The sequence below is a fragment of the Nicotiana sylvestris genome, chromosome 6 (genome assembly GCF_000393655.2).
Source record: "Nicotiana sylvestris chromosome 6, ASM39365v2, whole genome shotgun sequence".
Classification (NCBI taxonomy): Eukaryota; Viridiplantae; Streptophyta; class Magnoliopsida; order Solanales; family Solanaceae; genus Nicotiana; species Nicotiana sylvestris.
This window is the reverse complement of record NC_091062.1, coordinates 121,494,383-121,521,184: the sequence shown is the minus strand read 5'-3', so window position 1 is coordinate 121,521,184 and position 26,802 is coordinate 121,494,383. Positions and strand designations below refer to the sequence as shown.

At 38.4% G+C, this 26,802-nt stretch overlaps 1 protein-coding gene across 1 annotated transcript; it reads left to right on the top strand.

The window, feature by feature from the left end:
• The first annotated feature begins 1,083 nt into the window (after positions 1–1,083).
• On the top strand, positions 1,084–2,817 carry LOC104248897 (fasciclin-like arabinogalactan protein 4). The gene has a single exon (XM_009805247.2). The coding sequence runs from the start codon at positions 1,276–1,278 to the stop codon at positions 2,536–2,538; it is 1,263 nt and encodes a 420-aa protein (XP_009803549.1). The 5' UTR covers positions 1,084–1,275; the 3' UTR covers positions 2,539–2,817.
• The last annotated feature ends 23,985 nt before the right edge of the window (positions 2,818–26,802 follow it).

Below are 26,802 nucleotides of genomic sequence, written 5' to 3'. Positions count from 1 at the left end.
TGAATGTATAACATCTTAATGATATTAAGACTATGTTATAGATCTTGATGATTAAGATCTATTCAGACCCATTAAGTGATTAAGATCACCACCACCATCGATGGTGGTTGTGGGTGTTGACTGGGTAGTAGCTGGTGGTAGTGTTGGTCAGTGTTATCAAAGGTAAGCTTAAAGAGCGCTTAAGCCCTGAAGCGAGGCTCAAATCATGTTGAGCACTTCGCCTCACTTAGCGGGCGCTTTAGTGTTGTCACCAAGGCTCGAAGACATACTTTTCTTTGCCAATGAGCGTAAGCATGAAGAGGCGATACTAAACAATTGATATTTCACTTTCTCGTAAATTTTCTTCAATTTCTTTATCCATATGTGGTATTCAATTTCTTTCTTCAAATGTAGTATTCATGCTTATACATATTAGTCTTGGACTACATATACATATGTGTAGTTTTTCTCCATTTGCCCCTTCTTCGTTAAAGCCTCTGTTTTATTTGCGCTTGAAGCCCCAATAGATCTTTGAGCGTTTTTGCGCTTTTCGCCTCTGATAACACTGATGTTGGTTGATGGTAGTGATTATGGATAGTAAATGGTGGATGATAGTAATAGTTAACGGTGATGATTGATGGTGGTGGTGATTGATAACTGCGATGGGTGATATATAGTGGTGGCTGATAGTGGTGATCGATGGTTATTATGGTAATAATGATTGGTGGTGATGGTTGTAAATGATGGCTAATGGTGGTGACAACTAACGTTCGTGCTTGACAACGACGGTGGTTCTGGTTGATGATTGCTAGTAATGGGTAGTGATGCCGTGGTGGTAGTCTATAATGGTGGGGAAGTACGATAACAATGATGGTGGTGGTTAGTGGTGAAAGTGGAAGAGTTATGTGAAATGTCATTTTTTTTAACATAAACTCTTAAGGAATTTCCTTTAAACTATAGAACAGAAAATACATAAAGAATTTCTTTTGGTACACTTAAATACACCTGTCACATACTTTTGTTAAATGAATAGTATAGTGTGAGAGAATATGAATATAATAATGAATTTGCATCACTATCATGGACCATGATGCACCATAATCATCACATCAACCCCGAGGGGGCCACCGAGGCCGAGGCCAAAGCAAGTGTAGCTGCGTCTGTGTCTGTGTCTGTGTCTGTTCGGAAGCCCAAGCCAAAGGGCCATCACTCTCTCTTACCAGTGTTACAGAGAGAGAGAGAGAGAGAGAGAGCTGCCATCACTCTCTTCTTCAATCTTCCCACCAAAGAAAAAAAATGGCTTTCACAATTTCCATATCCCATTTTACCCCTATCACATTCCTCTATTTTCTTCTTTTATCCACTTGCAACCTTCCCATTTTAGCCATTAACATCACCCATATTTTATCCTCTTACCCTGATCTCTCCGACTTCACTAATCTCTTCGCCACCACCTCCGTCGCCGCCGATCTAACCCAACGCTCTTCCCTCACCCTCCTCGCCGTTCCCAACGCCTTCCTCCGCTCCTCCGATCTGTTAAACCACCGTCCTCCGTCGTCATCCACCAACCTCGGCGATATCCTCCGTTACCACGTCCTCCTTGAATACCTTTCTTGGCCTGACCTCCGCCTTATACCACCCACCGGAAAACTCGTCACCACTCTCTTTCAAACCACTGGACGTGCCCCGAATAACTTCGGGTCGGTTAACATTACCCGTAACAGTAACTCCAATTCCGTCACAGTTCATTCACCAACCTCGAATGCTACAATTATTACACTTCTAAAGACCCTCCCTTATAATATCTCCGTTTTCACCGTTGATTCCCTTTTAGTCCCTAATGGGTTTGATCTTATGGCTTCTGAAACTCGACCCCCTTTAGGACTCAACATTACAAAGACTCTTATTGATGGTCACAACTTTAACGTTGCAGCTTCAATGCTTACTGCTTCAGGGGTAGAAGAGGAATTTGAGAGGGATGAAGGTGGTGCTGGATTAACACTGTTTGTGCCAACAGATGAAGCATTTTCGGAAATGTCAGCATCAAATAACTTCCAATCTTTACCAGCGGAGAAAAAAGCTGTTGTTTTAAGGTTTCATGTTTTGCACTCTTATTACCCTTTAGGTTCGTTAGAATCTATAGTAAATCCAGTTCAACCCACATTGGCTACAGAGCAAAATGGTGCGGGGAGTTTTACGCTGAATATTTCAAGAGTTAATGATTCTGTTGGGATAAATACTGGAATTGTTCAAGCGTCGGTGACTCAAACTGTGTTTGATCAGAATCCAGTGGCGATATTTGGGGTGTCGAAAGTGTTATTGCCTAGGGAATTCTTTGGGAAAAATCCAATTGAAGTGAATAAGCCAATTACTGGGGTTGCTTCACCGCCGGAGATTGCTCTGCCACCGGAAAATTCGCCGGGAATTTACGGTCCGCCGAGTCATTTATCTTCGCCGCCGGGGTTAGGGACAGAAGTATCATCGGCGGCGAATAGGAAAAAAGGAGGAATCTTTTTATGGTGCATAGGGTTCTTTTACCTACTACTGGTCATTAATTAATTTCTGGAACTATAATAATTTATTTTTATTTTTTTCGTGCCATTATTTCACCCTTTTTACACGGCATATTGAAATTGGATGCTACCAGAAAGAAAGCTGCCATTTTTCAACTGGGAATTGGGATTCATGCGAATATGTTAGTGATTTTTAGGTTAGGCAGTACCAAATTTTTGCTTATTTTCCATTTTGATTTTTCTTGAATATCCATTTCTGCTGTTGTAATCTGTAAAGCTCCAATTTTTTTTACTACAATGAATTGATGAGTATATTTATAATTAATTTATGTATAGATAGGTTTTCCGGATTAGCTTTGCATTAATTTTAATTTACAGTGCCATTAATTGCAGAAAAAAATGTGTCATCAAGCCACAGACCCCTTTTCAGATTTTCTGGTAAATATGTTACTCCCTCCGTTTCATATTAGACGAGAGTATGTTTCAAAATAAATTACGCATTTTTAAATTTGGAAATAATTCAACTTTAAACTCTTTATTTTACCCATTTACCTTTAATGAGAAGCTTTTATAGTCATATAAATGTTATGGCCCCACAAACCTTTTACACCTTAAACTTTTAAGAATATAAGTTTCAAAAAAAAAAAATTCTCTTAAACTTTGTGTCGAATCAAACATATTCCGAAAAGCTAAATGTTACAGTGAGAGAAGATTTTCCAGTCTTTGCTGAAATATTGGATCTTTAACAGAAAATGCTAGATTTTCAATTGGATAACTCAGTGAACCGAAAACCCCAAAAAGGAAAAAAGAACATCCCTTTTGACGGTGTTTGAGTGTACTGAAGTTCTAATAGGAAATTTTTATAGAAAATGTACTTGGCTGTTACCATCCAAGTGTTCAGTATTCACTTGAACTCAGCAAAGAAGCCATTACAAAGTATTGTAATAAATATTGTAATAATAAGTGCATTACAAAGTACTAACATAAAGAATACAAGGAAGATGGGAAAAATAACGTACAAGTATGTATGTTTGATATTGTCCATGAAGTCCATGAAGTATGTATGTTTGATATTGTCCATAGAGAAACTCTACAAGGAAGGTGGCTAAACAAATAACGTATGTATGTTTGATATTGTCCATGAAGTCTAAATATATCAGCTCTACAAGTACTTCTAGGGATACCTTTAAATAAAGGATTGTAAATCCTTTGAATATACATAATAAGATATGATGAAGAAGCAAAAGAAAAAGGTAGACAACCCAAAGCAATCATTTTTGCTAACTCCTCACGATCCTTCATTTTATCATATTTCACTAGACCTCCAGTAGTAGGGTTAAGAGTTGTTTGATTTCTATCACCATCAGCGCCTCATTCTATGGGATGCTCAGTTCTGATATGTCTACTAAGCGTCCCAGTCCCCCTAAATTTCCTCCAGTCAAATGTTTAAAATCACCTTTACAAAGTTTGCATTTAACTCTATCAGTACCTTCTATTATTTCAAAAAAATTTCAAACCTTACTTATTTTTCTACGATTAGTAGTCGGAGCCACAGGTGGTCTACTTCTAGTGTCACGACCACCACCCCTTGTAGCAACCCCAATACTACCAACTCCAACACTAGTAGGTGTAGCTGGTATCTCATCTTCCATTCCTATTTCATTATCTTCTATTCCAAAATCTTCTTGTAATTGTTCATAATCTATATCTAAATTATCATTAGGCGATGATTCGGAAACATGTGTAAATGATAATGGGTTATTACTATTACTACCAGATGCTGAAGGACTATCTCTTTTTTATTTCCCCTACCAGTAACTCTTTTACACGCTCTTTTAGCAGCATTAAACATATTGCAAAAATTAAAGTATAAGCTAAAATTAAATATGCAATTAAAATAGTAAATAAGAGAAAGAGTTGGAGGGAGTGCACCGAATTCGCCAATAAATTGAGCGCTTGATTAGGCAATTCTGAGGTTACCACGAACAAATGTCAAGCAAGTATTTCAATTTTGAACTTCAATTGTTCAAAGTTCAAACTTCAAATTCCGAAGGACAAAACACGATAAATTAAATTCAAGAAAAGAGAGCCAAATAAAATTAGATTGAAAACTTGAATTCTTGCAAATTGGAGAATGAGAGAATGAGAGAAATTGAGATTGAGAAATGAGTAATGAGTGAAGAAATGAAGAAGAGGGGGGGGGAGTATTTATAGTTTTAGAGAAAGTTAGTTTTGTAAATTGAAAGAAGGTTAAAAATTAAAAAAAAGAGGCTATTTGTTCAATTTTTCCGTTGGCCAACAGACCAAAACATGTTCTGACCGTTGCCAACGGTCTATGGGGCCCACAAGTCAGAAAAAAAGAAAAAAAAAATAGTCGTTTGAACTGGGTCGGTCCGGTCCGGTTAACCCGGTAAGAATTACTGTTCACTCTACCGGGTTCAACCGGTTTCGGTTACCCGTTTGGGCCAGATGAACCGTGCAAACCCCCCAAACCCCCCTACCCAGCCCAGCCCAGCCCCCTATTACCAGTCCGGGCCGGTTCCAGGTTATACCGGTCTAGGCCGGTCCGGAACCGGTCCAACCCAGCCCGTTTAACACCCTTACCATTAGGTCATTTTGTGGATCTTTTTCTTGGTTTTTTAAGAAGGGAATATTTAGTTCATAATATAATAGAGAGTTAGTAAAGAATCCGCTTTGGTTATATAATAAAATATATAAATGGCATACTTTTTAGGTGGTTAGTTGCGAAAGTAATGAAAAATGGTTCTTTGGTCCATTGGTTAATTCCAAAAGTTTATATATCCTTGCAGATTCTTGCCCTTGGATATTTTTCAGGGTCACTGTTAGTTTGATATGGACATTAGCGTCCCTTTGTGCTGGCTCTTCATCTTTTCCCGGGGGCTGAATAGTGTCTTATCATTGCCAAAGTATATGGACCATTGGCAATCTGATTATTCAGTTGGCAGTTTTACCCAAATAGCCGATTGGGTTTATTTCTTCGCATATGAATACAAAATAATAATAGCATGGCACTTAGAATTTGATATGAGAAATTTTTGTATTTTTTTTAAATCTTTTTTAAAATATTAGATTCTGTATCGAGAGAGTAGTATGAGATAAGGGGTATTTCTGATTTTCTCTTATCTATTGGGAGTTCCGTTCAGCGTCACAAACTTTTTTGTTTTCATGCCGGAGAGTTCTTATTTTTTTGAACATGAAGAAATAAAGAAGCCATTGCAATTGCCGAAAAAACTAGGCCTACTAACGGCACAAAAATAGATGGAAGGTTCAAATTTATCATAGAAGGGTACCTCGATTTACAATTTGTATCTGTTATTGTGTTATTATATAAATAAAGATATCTTGTAATAATTATAATTAAATTAAAAATTTGAATTCTAATTACTAATTAATAATTCGAAATTAGATAATATTTATTATTAATAGAATTTGAAGAATTTGAAATTCTTCAATAATGTTGTAATTGTGCTTTTCTTGAGCCCATGGCTTATGGGAAAAAAACCTTTCTACCTTTACAAGTTTGAGATAAGGTATTCATACACACTATCGTCTCCGGACCCCACGCATGAAATTATATAAATTCTTTGGTGTTTGTTCGATCACTTTGAATCCCGTCATGTTTTACTAAATAAATCTCTAAATCCAATTTGGGCTTCTGTTTGATTTCATTCTTGGGCACACCACTGTCGGGTTCTTAAAGTCGAGGCGGGTACGCGTTTGTGCCATCGGATATGTGTCCAACCAACCACTATTTCTTTTTCAAGTTATATGTAGTTAAAAATTTCATATTATCTACATTTATATTAATTTTGCAGCATTATTACAAACAAGTAATATGTGCAGTAATACTTTATATCTATTGGATTAAAGCCCTCGATTTGTCTAAGCTAGTTACGTTGATGCTTAAGGCAAAAGCCTTAGAGCCCGTTTGGCCAAGATGCCAAAATTTGTTTATTTTAAAAAGTACTTTTTTTCATAAGTACTTTTGAAAAAAAATAATAATTTGTGTTTGACCAATCATTTAAGAAGTCCTTTTTGTAACATTTGGTAAACAAACTGTGTTTGGTCAATCTTTCTAAAAAGTACTTTTGAGTGTTCAATTATCAAAAAGGATAGTACCAAGGTCTTATAATTCTTTTGAAGAGAAAAATGAACTCAAATATTTATCGTAACTCGTAAGAGACTTTTATTATTTTTTATTTTAATTTAATTAAAATATAGAACATAAAGTAAACAAACATATTAAAGATTTAAATCAATTTTACATATATAGTTATACCAAAGCATATATTATTATCTAGTATAATTACTTATTGTTACATGATGATTTGAATCATCAAAATATATCATGCAGTATGAATTAGAAGTCTATTCCACAAATTACTATATATTGATAATCTACCATGAAATAATAAGTAAAGTCACTCACAGATGATAATATTTCTCAACAATTTTATCTCTACATCTATCACACAATGCCTCCATATTAATAGAAGACTTGCCTTACATTTCTAAAGTAATATCAGAAGGTCCATCTCGCTCCTTAATCTCTGTAATAATATCTTCATTAGCATAATAATTAATTCCTTATCGGTAGAAGAATGTCGTCGGATGAAATTATGTATAGCCATAATTGTAATTAGATGATTCTGAGTGACAAACTTGAAAGATGGTATTGAACATAAAATAGAAATAATTTTAAAGATATAAAAATAATTTTTTTGTAAAAAAATAGTTACGTATGTTTAAATTCAAATTCAAAAAGAGTAACAAATTATTAACATCACATATAATATATAATTTAATTTTTTAAAATTTAAATTTAAAAAAAAAAACTAAATAGTGGAGTATTACCTAATCTTACTAACTTTGTCCTAAATTGCCAAGTGACCTATTTTCAGGCTATCACTTGGCTTAATGTGTTGGATTTTTTCCTCTTCTTTTAATAATATATAGATAGATTATGCGATGGAATTGTAAATTTATTACCTATTTGTAGGTGATTTTCATAAATTAAATTTGATAACTGTTTTAAAGATTCGGGAACTAATAACATATAATAGAAAAATTATAAATAATTATTTGTAGGAAGAGATTTAATAATCCAAAGAAGGATGTAGATAATTTGCTTTAGCGTGAAAAAAGAAGAAGATAATTTAGAAAGTTACAAGACATTACACAAAGAACAAATCAAAAATAAGAAAATTCAATAAAGAATTTGGAAAGTTACAATATGATTCATGTATATGATATCTTTAATTTTAAAAGAATGATAAAAACAAGAAACAAAAATAAAAAGAAAAAACTTAAATTAGTAAGGGATAATTTGAAAAATATAATTTTTTGGTGAGGATAGTTTTTTCTTGAATAAATTAATTTTTCACTTCTGCTTCTGCTTCTGCTTCTTGGAAGAAGCTAGAATTTTCTACTTCTTCCCAAAAGTAAAAAAAAAACTGCTTCTGCTGCTGGCCAAAAGTACTTTCCTGCATTGGCCAAACAGCTTAAATTTTTTAAAAAGTACTTTTTTGAAGGGAAAAAAGTACTTTTGGCCTTCGAAAAGCTTAGCCAAACAGGCTCTTACTCTTATACTCTAGTAACTCATGCTCAATTACGTAGTCCTTGATGCTATAACTTTGCAGGGCCAAATTTATGGTATCAGTTACGATTTCATGTGAACTCAATTATTTTTACCTAAATCTTGTATTTATATTAACACATTTACTAAATGTATACAAATATTAACTTGGAACACAACCCATTGGTTCAGTTATAATAATATATTAAGTTGAAATCGCTCTAGGAACCTATAAACCTCAAATTCTGATTTTGCCTCTATAACTTCGCACTTTAGCGGGATTGATTTCAACTTATATCCCCTCTCCTCAAACTAATAAGTGTAGAGCAGTCAATATGGATTGGGCTGGCCCAACCCAGCCCGTGATTTAATAAAGTTGTACTAAGATTTTTGTAGCTTATTAAAAAATGAGCTTTTAAGCCCGACCCAAATAAGCTCGTGGTCCATGAGGCTTGATCGATGTTGGGCTAGGCCGGCATGTGGGCTTAATAACGTACTTAATTGAAAATATTAAAAAAAATATAGAAACAAAAAATAACAAGAAGAGTAATCTAATCTCAAATTGATAATATTTTTTGTTTTTAAAATTTTAGGTATTTCTTAATGGTTAAATAATTAACATTGCATATAGTTATCTATTTAGATGAAAATAAAAGTGTTAAGACATCTTTGTTTCATAAGAAGATTCAAATGTGCTTGATGTCAGTTGGTGTTGGATATGCCATGAACACCTTGAAAATATTTTTGAATATTTTGTTTTGACTATTGACTTTTAATGAATGAAATATTGTTCTCCTTTTTTGTGTTATATTATAATCTATTGGAAAAATATCAAAATTATTAAATTTTGCAGAAGATTTTTATCCAACAAATATGTTTTTGGCCCCACACACACATATAATGGGCCATGTAGAGCTGGATTGTACTGACTATTTTAAGGCCCATCAAAAGAGTGGGCTAGCCCAGTCCAGACCGTCAAATGCCAAAACCCGTGTGGGCTACGCTTGGCCCGCCCATATTGATAGCTCCGAATAAGTGGGTATCTGACGAACGAGTCTAGTCGTTAAGTTTGGATATTTCTTGGATTTTGTCCTAAATCATCCAATTAGGTATTCTTCTCATTTAATCAAAATCTAAAGGAATTTTTACATTCCTATGCCATATAGGAAACTATATTACCCTCAATGTTTAAGGTTTGATATAATTACATTTAGTATACCTAATTACCAATTATATACCATTAGTGGTTTTTAAGGGTATTAATTACACTCCTAATTTAATGGTACCATATATTCCTTCTAATACCACTCCCCCCCACGTTTCTCTCTCCAATTCCCACACCTTCACCCACGTTTTCCTCCCACACCCACGATTTCTGTATCAAAATCCCATTATTTCTTCCATAGCCAAGGCTTTGAATTCGAATTTGGGTTTTCAAAAGACATTGTTTGTTTGGATTGGATGTTGTTGCAAAGAATTGAGAATTCTCTCTACGTCTCTCTCTATCTCGCAATCCCAAATTTCAATAATATAAGAGGAAAGGAAAAGAGAAGATGTTTTTTAAGTTATACATATTGCTATACCTTTAAATTCAAGAAAGTATGGTTGTATTGTATTTAAAGAGGCGTCAATTTGTAGAATATATTGAATATGAGGAATGAGTCAAATAACACTCACAATGGCTTGTTTTCTACATATAATATAAAACAAAACTACATATCATTTGAAAAATTAATATAAAAATATAGATTTTCAATGTTTCTATAAATTATCTACAAAATTTCTTAGGAGGATCTATCCCTTCATCATGTTTTTTTGGATTCCATATTTAGCATAGCAGTTTCATAAGGAGTAACAAGAGCATATAGGAGAATCACAGAATTGTAGCATAATCGGGATTTTCGACATAATTGTATTTTTTGCAGAAGATTTGTAGAAGTTTTAGTCGTTTTTGATTTGTGAAAACAGAAAACAAAGCATCTTCAATCAGAATACAAATACTCTACAATTTATCTACAAAATATCTACAAACTGGGTACATTGAATTTTAATATCCCAATTCCTATTCAATTGTAGCATAATTGGGATTTTCGACATAATTGCATTTTTTGCAGAAGATTTGTAGAAGTTTTAGTCGTTTTTGATTTGCGAAAACAGAAAACAAAGCATATACAATCAGAATACAAATAATCTACAATTTATCTACAAAATATCTATAAACTGGGTACATTGAATTTTAATATCCCAATTCCAATTCAATTGTAGTATAATTGAGATTTTTGACATAATTGCGTTTTTTAAGAAGATTTGTAGAAGTTTTAGTCGTTTTTTATTTGTGAGAACAGAAAATAAAGCATCTACAATCAGAATACAAATAATCTACAATTTATCTACAAATATCTACAAACTGGGTACATATTTGGACTCGACATGCTTCCCCTGAAATGTATGTTTCACATTTTTGATACATATTTTTGTCCAAAACAGTACTAAATCATCCACTTAAATATAATTTTTATACAATGTTGTTCAACTTTCATACAATAGGTAAATGAATAAAAGAAAAATAAGTAAACAATTGTCTACAAATTTTCTACAATTTTTCTACAATTTCTGCAATATAATGTATGTCATGTCTTCTTCTTCTTCTTCTTCTTCTTCTTCTTCTTCTTCTCCTCCTCCTCCTCCTCCTCCTCCTCCTCCTCCTTCTTCTTCTTCTTCTTCTTCGAGTTTCAATCTGAAATTCAGTCAAAATCAAGTCTAATCTTCACCAAAACCCCTCAAAATTGAGATATAAACTCCAAACCATATTCCCAATTATTTTCAACAACACCCAATCCAAACAAATAATGATTTTTGAAAACCCAAATTTGAATTCAAAGCTTCAAAGCTTTTTAATGGCTGTTAATGGTGGAATTGCTGCTCTCTTTTCCTTTGCTTTGTATTTTCGCCATAATTGCTTTTGTTGCAGAAGAATTGTAGAAGATTTTGTCGATTTTGATTTGTGAATCAGAGAAAATGTTGAAACAAAGTTTAGCGCAAAAAACAGAGTACGGAAATTTTGTAACGAAGTCGACGATAATGATTACTGTGTGTGATTTGCGTTGGAAGATCTGGAAAATATTTAATTCCTCCTTTTTAGCGCGCCCAAATAAGGAATCCTACAACTATAATGATTCCTTATTTAATGCATTGTATATATTATGTAGAAATACTATTAACATGAAGGGTAATATGCAAACTATGAACATATTTGGTAATATAGTTTCCTATATTGTATAGGAACGAAAATTCCCAAATCTAAAACCTAACTTGTCAGATGTGGATTTTTCTTACCCAAAAACTAAACTCCAAGTCAATTAAGTGGATGATATAAACCTTATTATATAAGTAGTTAGCTTACATTTCCATAAGCTTAACCCAAATATTTAGTAAAGTGCCCACAACTGACAACCTTGTACACCTAGTATAAAATATTTCTTCTCTCTTCCTACGCTATGAAGATGGACTTCACAGGCACCCCTGCTTACAAGAAGCTTGAGCCAAAATAGTAAAGTAATTTGTTTCCTAGACAATTGAGTACGTACTTTGTCCTAAAGTTTAATTATGTACGAGTATTTAGTAATAAAAATTTCAAAAATCTTACTTATAACATTGAAAGGGGCTTTAGGGTATCTCGTTATTCTTTGTTATTCTTCTCATCAAATGCATTCACAAATCTTAGACTAATGTAGCTTTCGGGTCCAATATGTGAGATGGTCCTGATATAACCTGCAAATATTCTAAAGGTCCTTTCTGTGTACGTGGGAGTATTTGCATCTATACCCATTTTTTGTGTCATGTTTTAACTTGTGTCCGCTTTACAAAAGCAATTACAAGTGTACCCGTTTTTTTGCATAACTTCAGCATACGGGGCTGAAGTAGCAAAGGCAATCACGCAAAACTTCAGCATTCTAGTAGCCGAACCTAAATTTCAGCTCTAGAGCTGAAGTTTTTGTTTTGTAACTGGTGAGTTTTTGTTTGTAACTAACGAACTTCAGCTCTAAAGCTGAAGTTTTTGTTTTGTAATTGGGGAACTTCAGCTCTAGAGCTGAAGTTTTTGTCTTTGTAACTGGGGAAATTCAGCTCTAGAGCTGAAATTTTTGTTTTGTAACTGGTGAGTTTTTGTTTGTAACTGGCGAACTTCAGCTCTAGAGCTGAAGTTTTTGTTTTGTAATTGGGGAACTTCAGCTCTAGAGCTGAAGTTTTTGTCTTTGTAACTGGAAAAATTCAGCTCTAGAGCTGAAGTTTTTGTTTGTTTATAATTTCATTTGCCACATCATCTTGACCAAACTGAAAGAATACGTAAAGCTGAACAAGCACTTCCACTTTAAAGTTAAAACATTGCGAAAAAAGTCCTGCAGGCAAGTATCCAAAAATAGGAGAAAGGCAAAAAACAAGAGGCAACCAGTAGATCCAAAGACTAAATTTAACCTTGCGAACAAGACCTGAATTCTGACTAGTTCCATATTACAAACAGTTCAAACACCAAAAACAAACATTAGTTGTTAGCTTCCTTGAAATGTGGTCCAACATTAGTAATTAATCAAACAAATCACCAAGTCAGTTATATATATATATGCATGTCACCTGATAGGAAGTGACAAAGAAAGTAAATTGGTTGTTTCAGATGTATAAGTTAGCGTGAAAATTTATAGAACTCACCGGAGAAATAAGAAGAAGCAGATAGGAATGAACCTTACTTCTGGAAAAAGAAAAAATAAAACTTTCAGGAGGAGAAAGGGTGCTGAAGTTGTTTAAAAAATGGGTACAAGTTAACAGTTTTAAAAAAATGGGTATAGATTAAATGGGGGCGACCAAATAGGGCGCCCCATGTAATTTTTACGCGTACGTACTTCCTGTTTGGCCCAAATATGTTAATATAGTTGGTCCTAGACCTAGCCCCATTATGCTGCCTAAGTTAACAAATGCAACATCTTTTGCTTCATATGAGTTGCTCCTCTATTCTTTGAAGTTTGACAGTTATCCAAATTATTTGTTATAAGTGGGTCCTTTTTCAATTTATCGAAAGTTCTAATGAGGTCCTTTTTAAAAATTTCAATAAAGTTTTCATGTTTTTTTTATTACATATTTACTTAAATGATGTAATTGATGGGGTTCCATGAAAATATTATTCTGTGTAATAGCAATAGGTGATCATCGAGGGGATTGCCGGTGGAACGAAGATGTCCAAGGAAAAGTGGAAGCCAAGAAGGTCGCTTACACGAAGTTAGTGGAGAGCAAAGACAAAGAGGATAAGCGGACGCATATGGAGAGGTATAAGGCGGCGAACAAGGAGGAGAGGTTAGCAGTCGTGTCGGCGAACACGATAGAGTTTGAATGCTTGTATAAAGAACTTAGAGACAAAGGCGGAGATACAAAGCTGTACAGACTAGTCGATCAAGGCGAGGGAGATGAGGGCCCGAGATCTAGATCAAGAGAAGTACATCAAAGACAAGAGTAGAAGAGTGTTGTTGGAAGCGGCACGCATTAGATGTAGATGGTAGACATACTTTTATAAACTCTCGAATGAGGAGAGGGACACAAACATGTCAGGATTGTGAGTATTGTAGGCGTGTTAAGGTTGCGAAATGTCTTAAATTATCTTTAAAATATAGGCCGGAATAGTTAACACTAATTAATGGAATAGTTAACACTAATGATTATACGAGAATTTTAACACTAAGGCAATTTATCAAACACTATGAAAGAAAGAAATGACTAAAAGATATACTTATATGAATAAAAATTCTAGGGATGTATTCTTCAACTGGGTGTTTAACCAAATAGTGTATAATCTATCAAGCTTGACTAGGCGATTGAGAATTGTTATGGCACGCACTCTAATATAACCACTCAATGTTTCTCAACTATAAATAGGTCTAACCTCAATTACTTTCCCAAGTAATAGGGTTGCATTAGGATTAAGTGTTAAAATCCTAAGTCAAGAGATTCCTATCACCAGTTCACTCTCTTTAATTAAATTTAGTCAAATTCAACTAGCTTAATTCCTTGTAAGCTAAGATACCCTATCCTAATTCCTTTTTCTCAAGCAAGAATCAAGACTTGAAGCAATGTTTGTAATCATTAATTCATAAATAAAATATAAAATTAGCTAAATAATAATTAACCCAATCATAAACAAGCTTAATATTAAATACCATAAAGCCTAATGCACTAGGGTTAGAATAGAGCCTAGCTACTCATAACTAAGGAAGGAAAACACAAATACTAGAAGAAATAAGCATAATTAGACAACTAATTGCAAAATTAAATCAAATTTTATTGTTAATAATGATCTCCTTTCTTGAAAGACCCAAAATATACAAAAGTTTTTATACTTTAACTCCCATGGCTAAACATGTTCTAAAACGGCGTAAAAATCCTATTTATAATGTCTCAAAAACTTCTGTCGAAACAGACCATTGGTATGCTTTGCGGCAGCACAAAGAGAATGTAGTCCGCACTTTGGAGGTTTTAAGTAGAGATTTGTGGTCGCACTTCAGGTCTTGTGGTTGCACTTGACATCAGCTGTTTGTTCATTCTTCGATCTTTTGGATTTATCAGTGCAGGTTACGGTTAGTAGATATTTACGGTTAATAGTGCTTTGCAGCACTTTCATGTGAGATGCAAAGGCTTCAGCCTTCAGTTTGTTCAATTTGTGGTCGCAAGAGCGCACTTATACTTTTACGGACGTCACTTCTTCATGTCTTTTTAACTTTAACTAAATTGCCTACATTTGTATCTTCCTCTAGGTCTCGGAATCCATCATACTAAGCCTTAAATTCATAATTTTTATTAGAATTGGGCATTAAAAACTTACTTTCGGATTTAAAACTATTGCAAAGGACAATAATAAGTGGTTAAAATCCTCACTTATCAACTCTCCCAAACCTAACTCATTACTTATCCGCAAGCAACTAAATTAACATCCACTCTCATATCTTCCTTAGCCCAAAAATAACCCTAAGCATAAATCATTAATGATGCAGTTGTTACCAACAATTACCTACCACACACATGTACTCCTAACCAGTCTTACAAGTTTAAAAATATTCATGCAATCCAAGTATAACATTTTGAGCCTCAAGGGTTAGCTTCATTCAGCATGATCTCTTGCTCATTCATGTATGTCAAAGTAAGTCTAAACTATTCTCCCTCTACATTCCATTTGCATTGCTCATTCAAAGAATCAAACTCTCGTATCAATTTATTGGCACTCACAATCATTTTTCTGGCATACAAAGATATCTCTCTTTTCTCACAAGAAATATGAACAAGTTAGGTTTCAAGTACCATAGGCTTGCCCTTATGTACGACTCCACTAATTTAACCATATCCTTAGTTAAAAATCGATTAGGACTTGCTTGAGTTGTAATGAAGGCTTTTGATTAGGAGTAGGACATAATTATGGATAAAGGTGGCTATCACCTTCCCGAAGCACTGCGCACAATCAATTCAATAACATAATTCCCATTATTTTTTTTATTTTTTCAAATTCTTCCATTATTTTTTCTCTTTCACAAGGCATATTACACTGATAAAGGGAACTTTGAATTCATATTGTTTGGATTTAAATACTCCTTTGATATCAATTTCATGCGAACTCCTTTCTTTAAGACTTATATCATTGGAATTCTTCATCTCTTTGAGGGTTCTTTTTGGCAGTGCCTTATTTTTTCCCTTTTCAAACCATTCATTTTTTTTTCATCACCATTATTTTCATTGATTTTTCTTCTTAATTGTAGCGTTGTTGTTTCTTCTTCAATGTAGCTTCCTCATCACAAGTTTTCCATTTCTCCCCCAAACTTAGATCTTTGACCAAGATTGTGACTTGAAGTGCTTAAGAAGGCCGAGTATCAAAAGAGAATCTATATCTATCTATCTATCTATTTATATTATTATAAAAACACGAATAATTTATGATAAATATTGAACAATAAAAATATCCTTGAAACGTTGATCGACTTTTATGACCTTGAATATTTATATAATTTAAGGATATAATCGTAAATCACCTAAGACTGGATTTTTCCCCCCATTTAAACTATACTTACAAAGTCGATTAAAAAAAGTCGCCTTTGAGTTGTCACGACCCCAAACCCGAACTCGGTCTTGATGGCGCCTCTCGTGAAGACAAGGCCAGCCAATCAAACCCAATTCACTTTTTAAATAGTTAAATAACATAAAAGTAGTCTAAAATGTTAATAAAGTACGGAAATACAACCCAACACAGCCCTAACCGGGGTGTCACAAATCATGAGCGTCTATAGGCCATAATACAAGTCTGCTAAATTCATAAACTGGTACAAATGTTTGAAGGGAAATATAAATGATAAAAAAGTAGAGACACGGGGCTGCGGACGTCAACAACTACCTCTTAGTCTCCGAACGCTTGCCTGAAACTGGAGGGATCAGCACTCGGGAGCAGTACCAGCTACGCCTGAATCTGCACACAGGGATGCATGGAGTAAAGTGAATACTCCAACTCAGTGAGTAACAAATGTAAATAATGACTGAAAGTAAGAAAACACGTAAGGCACAAGGCATTCTATAACGAAGCAGTAAAACCATTTGAAAGCAGTACAACAGTAGAAAGTCAGTAAATCCTCCTTCAACAAGTAAACAAGTAATTGACAAGTAATTAAGGTAAAGTAAACAAATAGAAGTTCGCCCCTCGAACACAGTATCAACAAATCCGCCCCTCGGGCAATATCTCAAAATAATACCAGCCTCTCGGGCTCAATCTCACATCACAATGGGTACCCGCGCTCACTGGGGGTGTGCAGACTACTGGAGGGGCCCCTTACGGCCCAAGCGTATTAACAAGCCATCTCGTGGCATCAAACTAGGCCCTCGGCCTCATATCAATCAATCAACCTCGTGGCATATATATCTCAGGCCCTCGGCCTCATATCAGTATCAGTGTTTCCACACAACGTAGTCCCTCGGCCTTACTTAGTCAAAAATCATCACAAACCTCTCGGGAAATAGTAAAACGGTGTTTCTCAGCCCAAACATAATATAAAAATTCATTTAAGTATTAAAACTGAGTAAAGATGGCTGAGTAGTAAAACAGTGGAAAATAACATGTCTGAGTTCAAGTATAAAGTCAAAACAATGAGGAAATATCAATAAAAATCCACAAGGGTTCAAACAATTGGCACTAAGCCCAAATATGACATTCAGCCCAAGTAATGATAATAGCAAATAGTTTTCAATCAAATACGCGGTAAAATCATAAATCAGGATGGACCAAGTCACAATCCCCAATAGTGAAGGACTCCACGCTCGTCATCAAGCGTGTGCCTCACCTCAATATAGCACTAAGATGTGCAAATCCGGGGTTTCAAACCCTCAGGACATCATTTACAATCATTACTCACCTCGAACCGGCTAGATCTCTAGCTCACGACGCCTTTGCCCCTCGAATCGGCCTCCACGCGCGTCGAATCTATCCAAAATCAGAACGAGTACGTCAACATATGCTAAGGGAACAAAGACCAAGTGAAAACAATCAACAAAAGGCACAAATCCCGAAATTATCAAAACCCGACCCCCTGGCCCACGTCTCGAAATTCTAAAATTTTTACATCAATGGATCCCTTATCTCCCCACGAGTTCATACATACCAAGAACATCAAATTCCATCCACAAATGGCCCTACAAATCCCAAATGTTTGGTCTCCAATTTCAAGCCCTAGTTCTTCAATTTTAGGCTTAGATTCTATGATTTTCTAGGTGTAATTCACATAATAATCGAGTTTTAAGTCCAAGAAAATTACCTCCCTATGATTCCCCTTGAATCCCTCTTCAATCTCCTTCAAAAATCTCCCAAAATGGCCAACTATGGAGGAAATGAGCCCCAAAATCGTGGACAAGACGAGGTAAAAACATTCTGCCCAGACCTTAATTTCCTTCTTCGCGAACGCGGTCAAACCCTCGCGTTCGCGAAGCAAAAACTTACTTTGACCAACTTTTCCTCTATGCAAACGTGACATGACCATCGCGAACGCGATGCTTTGTCTACCTTTCCCTTCGCGAACACGCTCACCCTTCCGCAAACGCGATGAACGCTTGACCTCGAACTCATCTGACCCAAATTGCTCTACGCGATCGTGAAGACCTTCTTGCGAATGCGATGCACCACTTCACAGCCCTCCGCGAACGCGAAGCCCTTATCGCAAACGCGAAGGCTTAATCCTTTCCATCCTCAACTGCCTCTTCGCGAACGTGAGGCTCCACTCGCGAACGCGAAGGGTAAAATCTCTGCAACAGCTGAACAGATTTTCTGCAATTTCCTAACTCAAAAAAGAATCCGATAGACCACCCGAAACTCACCCGAGGCCCCCGGGACCTCAATCAAAGGCACCAACATATCCTAAAACCTTATTCAAACTTGTTCCAATCATCAAAACACCTCAAACAACATCAAATCACCCAAAACACATCGGATTCAAGCCAAACTTTCTAAAATCTTCCGAATTACGCTTTTGATAAAAAACCCAACCAAACCACATCCAAATGACCTGGAATTTTACACACACATCCCAAATGACACAACGGAACTACTGCAACTCTCGGAATTCCATTCCGACCCCTATATTAAAATCTCGCCTATCGACCAGAAATCGCCAAAATATAAACTTCGCCAATTCAAGCCTAATTCTACTTCGAACCTTCAAAACCCATTCCGATCACGCTCCTAAGTCCCAAATCACCTCCCGAAGCTAACTGAACCATCAGAACCTGCATCCGAGCCCTCTAACACATAAGTCAACATCCGGTTGACTTTTCTAACTCAAACTTCCTTAAAAGAGACTAAGTGTCTCAAACCTTACCAAAATCATTCCGGATTCGATCCGACCAACCCGATACCACAAAACATGAATAACGAAGCATAAAGAAGCAGAAATGGGGAAAACAGAGTGGTAACTCATGAGACGACTGGCTTGGTCGCCACATCCTCCCTAACTTAAACAAACGTTCGTCCTTGAACGAGTCAAGAAATATACCTGAAGCCTCAAATAAGTGAGGATATCTGCTCCGCATCTCCCTCTCGGTCTCCCAGGTAGCCTCCTCCACGGGCCGACCTCTCCACTGCACTTTCACTGAAGCTATATCCTTTGACCTCAACTTTCGAACCTGCCGACCCAAAATAGCTACTGGCTCCACATCATAAGTCAAATCATCATCCAACTGAATCGTGTTGAAATCCAGAACATGAGACGGATCCCCAATATACTTCTGGAGCATAGAAACATGAAATACCGGATGCACACTCGACAAGCTGGGTGGCAAAGCAAGCTCCTAAGCCACCTCCCCAATCCTCCGAAACACCTTAAAAGGCCCAATGAACCGAGAACTCAATTTTCCTTTCTTTCCAAACCTCATAACACCCTTCATGGGTGAAACCTTCAACATAAACTTCTCGCCAACCATGTAGGACACATCTCGAACCTTCCTATCAGTATAACTCTTTTGCCTTAACTGCGCTGTACGAAGCCTCTCCTGAATCACTTTCACCTTCTCCAAAGCATCTTGCACCAAGTCTGTACCCAATAGCCTAGCCTTACCGGGCTCGAACCAACCAACTGAAGATCTACACCGCCTCCCATACAAAGCCTTATATGGAGCCATCTGAATACTCGACTGGTAGCTATTGTTATAAGCAAACTCTGCAAACAGTAGAAATTGATCCCATGACCCTCCGAAATCAATGACACAAGCGCGCAACATGTCCTCCAATATCTGAATAGTGCGCTCGGACTGCCAGTCCATCTGAGGGTGAAAAGCTGTGCTCAACTCAACCTGAGTACCCAACTCTCTCTGCACGGCTCTCCAAAACTGCAAAGTAAACTGAGTACCTCTATCTGAAATGATGGAAATCGGAACACCATGCAAACGAGCAATCTTCGGATATAGATCTCCGCCAACCTCTCTAAAGAATAGGTAGTACACACATGAATGAAGTGCGCATACTTGCTCAGCCGATCTACAATCACCCAAATAGCATCGAACTTCTTCAAAGTCCGTGGAAGTCCAACAACAAAGTCCATAGTGATCCTCTCCCACTTCCACTCAGGAATAACCATCTGTTGAAGCAAACCACCCGGTCTCTGATGCTCATATTTCACCTGCTGACAATTGAGACACCGAGCTACAAATCCTACAATATCTTTCTTCATTCTTCTACACCAATAGTGCTGCCTCAAATCCTGATACATCTTCGCGGCACTCAGATGAATGGAATACCGCGAGCTATGGACCTCCTCCAGAATCAACTCCCAAAGCCCATCTATATTGGGCACACAAATTCGACCCTGCATCCTCAACACCCCTTCATCTTCAATGGTCACATCTCTAGCATCATCATACTGAACTCTGTCCTTAAGGACAACCAAATGCAGATCATCATACTGGCGCTCTCTGATGTGCTCAAATAAGGAAGACCGAGAAACCACACAAGCTAATACCCGACTAGGCTCCGAAATATCCAACCTTACGAACCGATTGGCCAAGGCCTGAACATCAACCGCAAGAGGTCTCTCCCCAACTGGAATATATGCCAAACTCCCCATACTCACTGCCTTTCGGCTCAAAGCATCGGCCACCACATTGGCCTTTCCCGGATGGTACAATATTGTGATGTCATAATCCTTAAGCAACTCCAACCATCTCCGCTGCCTCAAATTAAGATCGTTTTGCTTGAACAAATGCTAAATACTGTGATGATCAGTGAACACCTCACAAGATACTCCATACAAGTAATGCCTCCAAATCTTCAACGCGTGAACTATGGCAGCCAACTCTAAATCATGAATGGGGTAGTTCTTCTCATGGGGCTTCAACTGACGAGAAGCATAAGCAATAACTCTACCCTCTTACATCAATACATAACCAATCCCAACTCTCGAAGCATCACAATACACGATATATGAACCTGAAGCTGATGGCAAAACTAACACTAGACCTGTGGTTAAAGCTGTCTTGAGCTTCTGAAAGCTCTCCTCACACTCGTCCGACCATACAAATGAAGCACCTTTCTGAGTCAACTTGATCAAGGGCGATGCGATAGATGAGAATCTCTGAACAAACCGGCGATAATAACCCGCCAAACCAAGAAAGCTGCGAATCTCTGTGGCTGAGGACGATCTGGGCCAACTCTGAACCGCCTCGATCTTCTTTGGGTCAACCTGAATACCCTCGCTGGACACCATGTGCCCCAAGAAAACCACTAAACCGAGCCAAAACTCACACTTGAAGAATTTTGCATAAAGCTTCTGCTCCCTCAATCTCTGCAACATAACTCTCAAATGCCCCGCGTGCTCCTCCTAACTACACGAATACACCAGAATATCATCAATGAAGACTATGACAAACGAATCGAGATAAGGCTGGAACACGCTGTTCATCAAATGCATGAACGCTACTAGGGCATTGATCAACCCAAAAGACATCACCAATAACTCATAATGACCATATCGGGTCCTGAAAGCTATCTTAAGAATATTCGAGTCCCTGATCTTCAACTTGTGATAACCTGAATGGAGATCAATCTTAGAGAACACCCTCGCTCCCTGAAGCTGGTCGAATAAATCATCAATGCGAGGCAAAATATACTTGTTCTTAATTGTTACCTTGTTCAATTGCCTATAATCAATGCACATTCTAATTGTGCCATCCTTTTTTCACAAATAGAACCGGCGCACCCCAAGGTGACACACTAGGCCGAATGAACCCCTTATCTAGGAGTTCCTAAAGCTGCTCCTTCAATTCTTTCAACTCCGCTGGTGCCATACGATACGGCAAAATAGAAATGGGCTGAGTGCCCGGCACAAGGTCAATACCAAAATCAATATCCCTATTTGGGGGAATGCCCGACAGGTCTGCAGGAAATACATCGGGAAAATCCCTCACAATTGGGACAAAATCAATACTGGGAGCCTCAGCTCCGACATCCCTCACAAATGCTAGATATGAAAGACAACCCTTCCCAGCCATACGCTGGGCTTTTAAGAATTAGATCACTCTACTGGGAACATAATCATTCACACCTCGCCACTCAATCCGTAGCACACCCGGCATAGCCAATGTGATTGTCTTAGCGTGATAGTCTAAAATAGCACGACACGGAGATAACCAATCCGTGCCCAAAATAACATTGAAATCCACTATACTCAATAACAACAGATCCACTCGGGTCTCGAGACCCCCAATAGTCACCATACATGACCGGTACACACGGTCTACAATAATAGTATCACTCACCGGGATATATATATGAATAAGTAAATCAAGAATCTCACGGGGCATACCCAAATAACGAGCAAAGTATGATGAAACAAGAAAAGGTGGAACTCGGATCAAATAATACAGAGGCATCTCTATGACAGATTGAAACAATACCTGTAATGACAGCATCTGAAGCAATAACATTAGGTCTGCTTGGGAGTACATAGAAAATGGGCCTGACTGCCCCCTGATCAACCTCCCCCTCTAGGGCGACCCCTGGCTAACTGACCTCCACCCTAGCTGGCTGAGCGGGTAGTGGTGAAGAAACTGGCACTGAAGCCGACGACTGACCCCTCTGCTGGGACGAACTAGCAACACGACGAGGACACTGCCTCCACATGTGGCCCATCTCACCACACTCATAAAAACTCCCAGGTGCTAGAGAAGGGAACTGAAGGGAACCCCTCGCACCGGAGTGACAAGCAGATGCACTCGGCATAGAAGAGCCCTCAACTGATGGAGCACGGGATGAACTCTGAGCTGGAAGGGCACTAAGTGATGACTGGCCCTGCTGAGTACCATGATAACAATGACCCGAAGATTCCCCACAAGAACCTGGGCGAGTTGACTGAGCAGGCCTGAATGAACGGCCTCTATCGTGCTGAAACTGACCCCTCGAAGGAGTACCACTATAGCTGCCAGATCTTCGAGGCCTCTTGGCCTCCCTCTCCTCTCGCTCCTGACGACGAACAAACTCAATCTCACGAGCGATATCAACAACCTCCTCGAACGTAGAACCAGTCACCCTCTCCTTGGTCATGAGAATACAGAGCTGATAAGTAAGACCATCAACAAACCTTATAATCCTCGTTCTATCTGTCGGGACCAACCAGATGGAATTACGAGCCAACTCAGAGAACCTCAACTCATACTGCGACACGGTCATCTCCCCTTGATACAACCACTCAAACTTCCTGCGCAGTTCCTCTCTGCGAGACTGCAGCACATACTTTTCCAGAAAGAGAACAGAGAACTGCTGCTAGGTAAGGGGTACTGCACTAACAGTCCTACGCCTCTCAAAATCCTCCCACCAAGTGAAAGTAGATCCTAAAAACTGATAAGTAGTGAGAGCGACCCCGCTGGTTTCTAGAATACCTATTGTACAAAGCATCCTCTGACACTTATCCAAAAAGCCCTAGGCATCCTCGCCCTCTGCACCACTGAAGGTTGGAGGCTGCAATCTACCAAATCTCTCCAACCTACATTGCTCATCCTCTGACATGACAGGAACCACATAGTCCTGAGCAGCTGCGACCGACTGGGCTGGATGCGCCCCCGGCGTCTGAAGTCCCTGCACGACCTGCTCAGGTGTGCGAGCGGCGGGAGTCTGATTGCCTCCCCCGGCCTGAGAAGTAGCTACGGCTGTAGTGGCTGAAACTGCCTGAGCTAGGCCAATGCAAACTGATAAGATCTGAGCCAAGGCCTCCTGAAGATCCGGAATCACGATGGGCACAGTTGGTGCCTGAGCTGGTGCTACAGGAGCGTCCATAACTAGGACCTTAACCTGAACTCGAGCAGCTAGTGGATCTAGAGGTGCTGCCCTCGCTGCTCTGCCTCTACCACGACCACGACCGCGTCCTCGACCTCTAGTGGCCACAGTTGGTGGTACTGGGGGTCGGCCAAACCGACCAGTCGCGTGTTTCCTCACCATCTGTGAGAGAATACATTAACAGAAGTTTAGTACTCGGATTAACAAGTTCGCATGACAAGAATTTCAAGAATATGAAGTTTTTCCTAAAGGTTCTGCAGCCTCTCGAGGATAAATACAAACATCTCCGTACCGATCCGCGAGACTCTACTAAACCTGCTCATGACTCGTGAGACCTATGTAACCTAGGCTCTGATACCAACTTGTTACGACCCCAAACCCGAACCCGGTCGTGATGACGCCTCTCGTGAAGACAAGACCAGTCAATCAAACTCAATTCACTTTTTAAACAATTAAATAACATAAAAGCATTCTAAAACATGATATAGCAATACTAAGTAGCGGATAATGTCAATAAAGTATGGAAATACAACCCAACACAGCCCTAACCAAGGTGTCATAAGTCATGAGCGTCTATAGTCCATAATAGAAGTTTGCTAAATCCATAAACTAGTACAAATGTTTATAGGGAAATAGAAATGATAAAAGAGTACAAACATGAGGCTGAAGACGTCAACAACTACCTCGTAGTCTACGCTCGCTCGCCTGTAACTAGAGGGATCAGCACTCGGGAGCGGTACCAGCTATGCCTGAATCTGCACACAGGGGTGCAGGGAGTAAAGTGAGTAGTCCAACTCAGTGAGTAACAAATGTAAATAACTACTGAAAGTAATAAAACACGTAAGGCACAAGGCATTCTATAATGAAGCAGTAAAACAATTTGAAAGCAGTACAACAGTGGAAAGTCGGTAAATCCTCCTTCAACAAGTAAACACGTAATTGACAAGTAATTAAGGTAAAGTAAACAAATAGAAGTTCACCCCTCGGGCATAGTATCAACAAATCCGCCCCTCGGGCAATATCTCAGAACAATACCAACCCCTCGGGCTCAATCTCATATCAGAATGGGTACTCGCGCTCACTGGGGGTGTGCAGACTCCTGGAGGGGCCCCTTACGGCCCAAGCGCAATAACAAGCCATCTCGTGGCATCAAACTAGGCCCTTGGCCTCATATCAACCAAGCTACCTCATGGCGTACATATCTCAGGCCCTCGGCCTCATATCAGTATAGTGTTTTCACACAACATAGGTCCTCGGCCTTACTCAATCAAAAATCATCACAAGCCTCTCGGGCAATAGAAAAACGGTATTTCTCAGCCCAAACATCATTTAAAATATCATTTAAGTATTAAAATTGAGTAAACATGGCTGAGTAGTAAAACAGTAGAAAATAACATGACTGAGTTCAAGTATAAAGTCAAAACAGTGAAAAAATATCAATAAAAATCCCTGAAGGGTTCAAATAGTTGGCACTAAGCCCAAATATGGCATTCAGCCCAAGTAATGATGATAGCAAATTGTTTTCAATCAAATACGCGGTAAAATCATCAATCGGGATGGACCAAGTCACAATCCCCAATAGTGCAGGACCCCACGCTCGTCATCAAGCGTGTGTCTTACCTCAATATAGCACTACGATGTACAAATCCGGGGTTTCAAACCCTCAGGACATCATTTACAATCATTACTTACCTCGAACCAGCTAAATCTCTAGCTCACGATGCCTTTGCCCCTCGAATCGGCCTCCACGCGTGTCGAATCTATCCAAAATCAGAATTAGTACGTCAACATATTCTAAGGGAACAAAGCCCAAGCGAAAACAATCAACAAAGGGCACAAATCCCGAAATTACCAAAACCTGAACCCCCGGGCCCACGTCTCAAAATTCGAAAATTTTTACATCAACGGATTCCTTATCTCCCCACGAGTTCATACATACCAAGAACATCAAATTCCATCCAGAAATGGCCCTTCAAATCCCAAATGTTTGGTCTCCAATTTCAAGCCATAGTTCTTCAATTTTAGGCTTAGATTCTATGATTTTCTAGGTGAAATTCACATAATAATCGAGTTTTAAGTCCAAGAAAGTTACCTCCCAACGATTCCCCTTGAATCCCTCTTCAATCTCCTTCAAAAATCTCCCAAAATGGCCAACTATGGAGGAAATGAGCCCCAAAATTGCGGACAAGACGAGTTAAAAACATTCTGCCCAGGCCTTAATTTCCTTTTTCGCGAACGCGATCAAACCCTCGCGTTCGCGAAGCACAAACATACTTTGACCAACTTTTCCTCTATGCGAACGTGACATGACTATCGCGAACGCGATGAACACTTGACCTCGAACTCATCTGGCCCAAATTCCTCTACGCGATCGCAAAGACCTTCTCGCGAACGCGATGCACCACTTCCCAGCCCTCCGCGAACGCGAAGCCCTTATCGTGAATGTGAAGGCTTAATCCTTGCCATCCTCAACTGCCTCTTCGCGAACGCGAGGCTTCACTAGCGAACGCGAAGGGTAAAATCTCTGCAACAGCTGAACAAATTTTCTGCAATTTCCTAACTCCAAAAATGATCCGATAGACCACCCGAAACTCACACGAGACCCTTGGGACTTTAACCAAAGGCACTAACATATCCTAAAACCTTATTCAAACTTGTTCCAATCATCAAAACACCTCAAACAACATCAAATCACCCAAAACACATCGGATTCAAGCTAAACTTTTTAAAATCCTCCGAATTACGCTTTTGATAAAAAACCCAACCAAACCACGTCCGAATGACTTCAACTTTTACACAAACATCCCAAATGGCACAACTAAACTACTGCAACTCTCAGAATTCTATTCTGACCCCTATATCAAAATCTCGCCTATCGACCGAAAATCGCC

What these genes read in the sequence shown, in the direction of transcription:
- LOC104248897 (XM_009805247.2), top strand. Translation starts at nt 1,276, where the DNA reads ATGGCTTTCACAATTTCCATATCCCATTTTACCCCTATCACATTCCTC.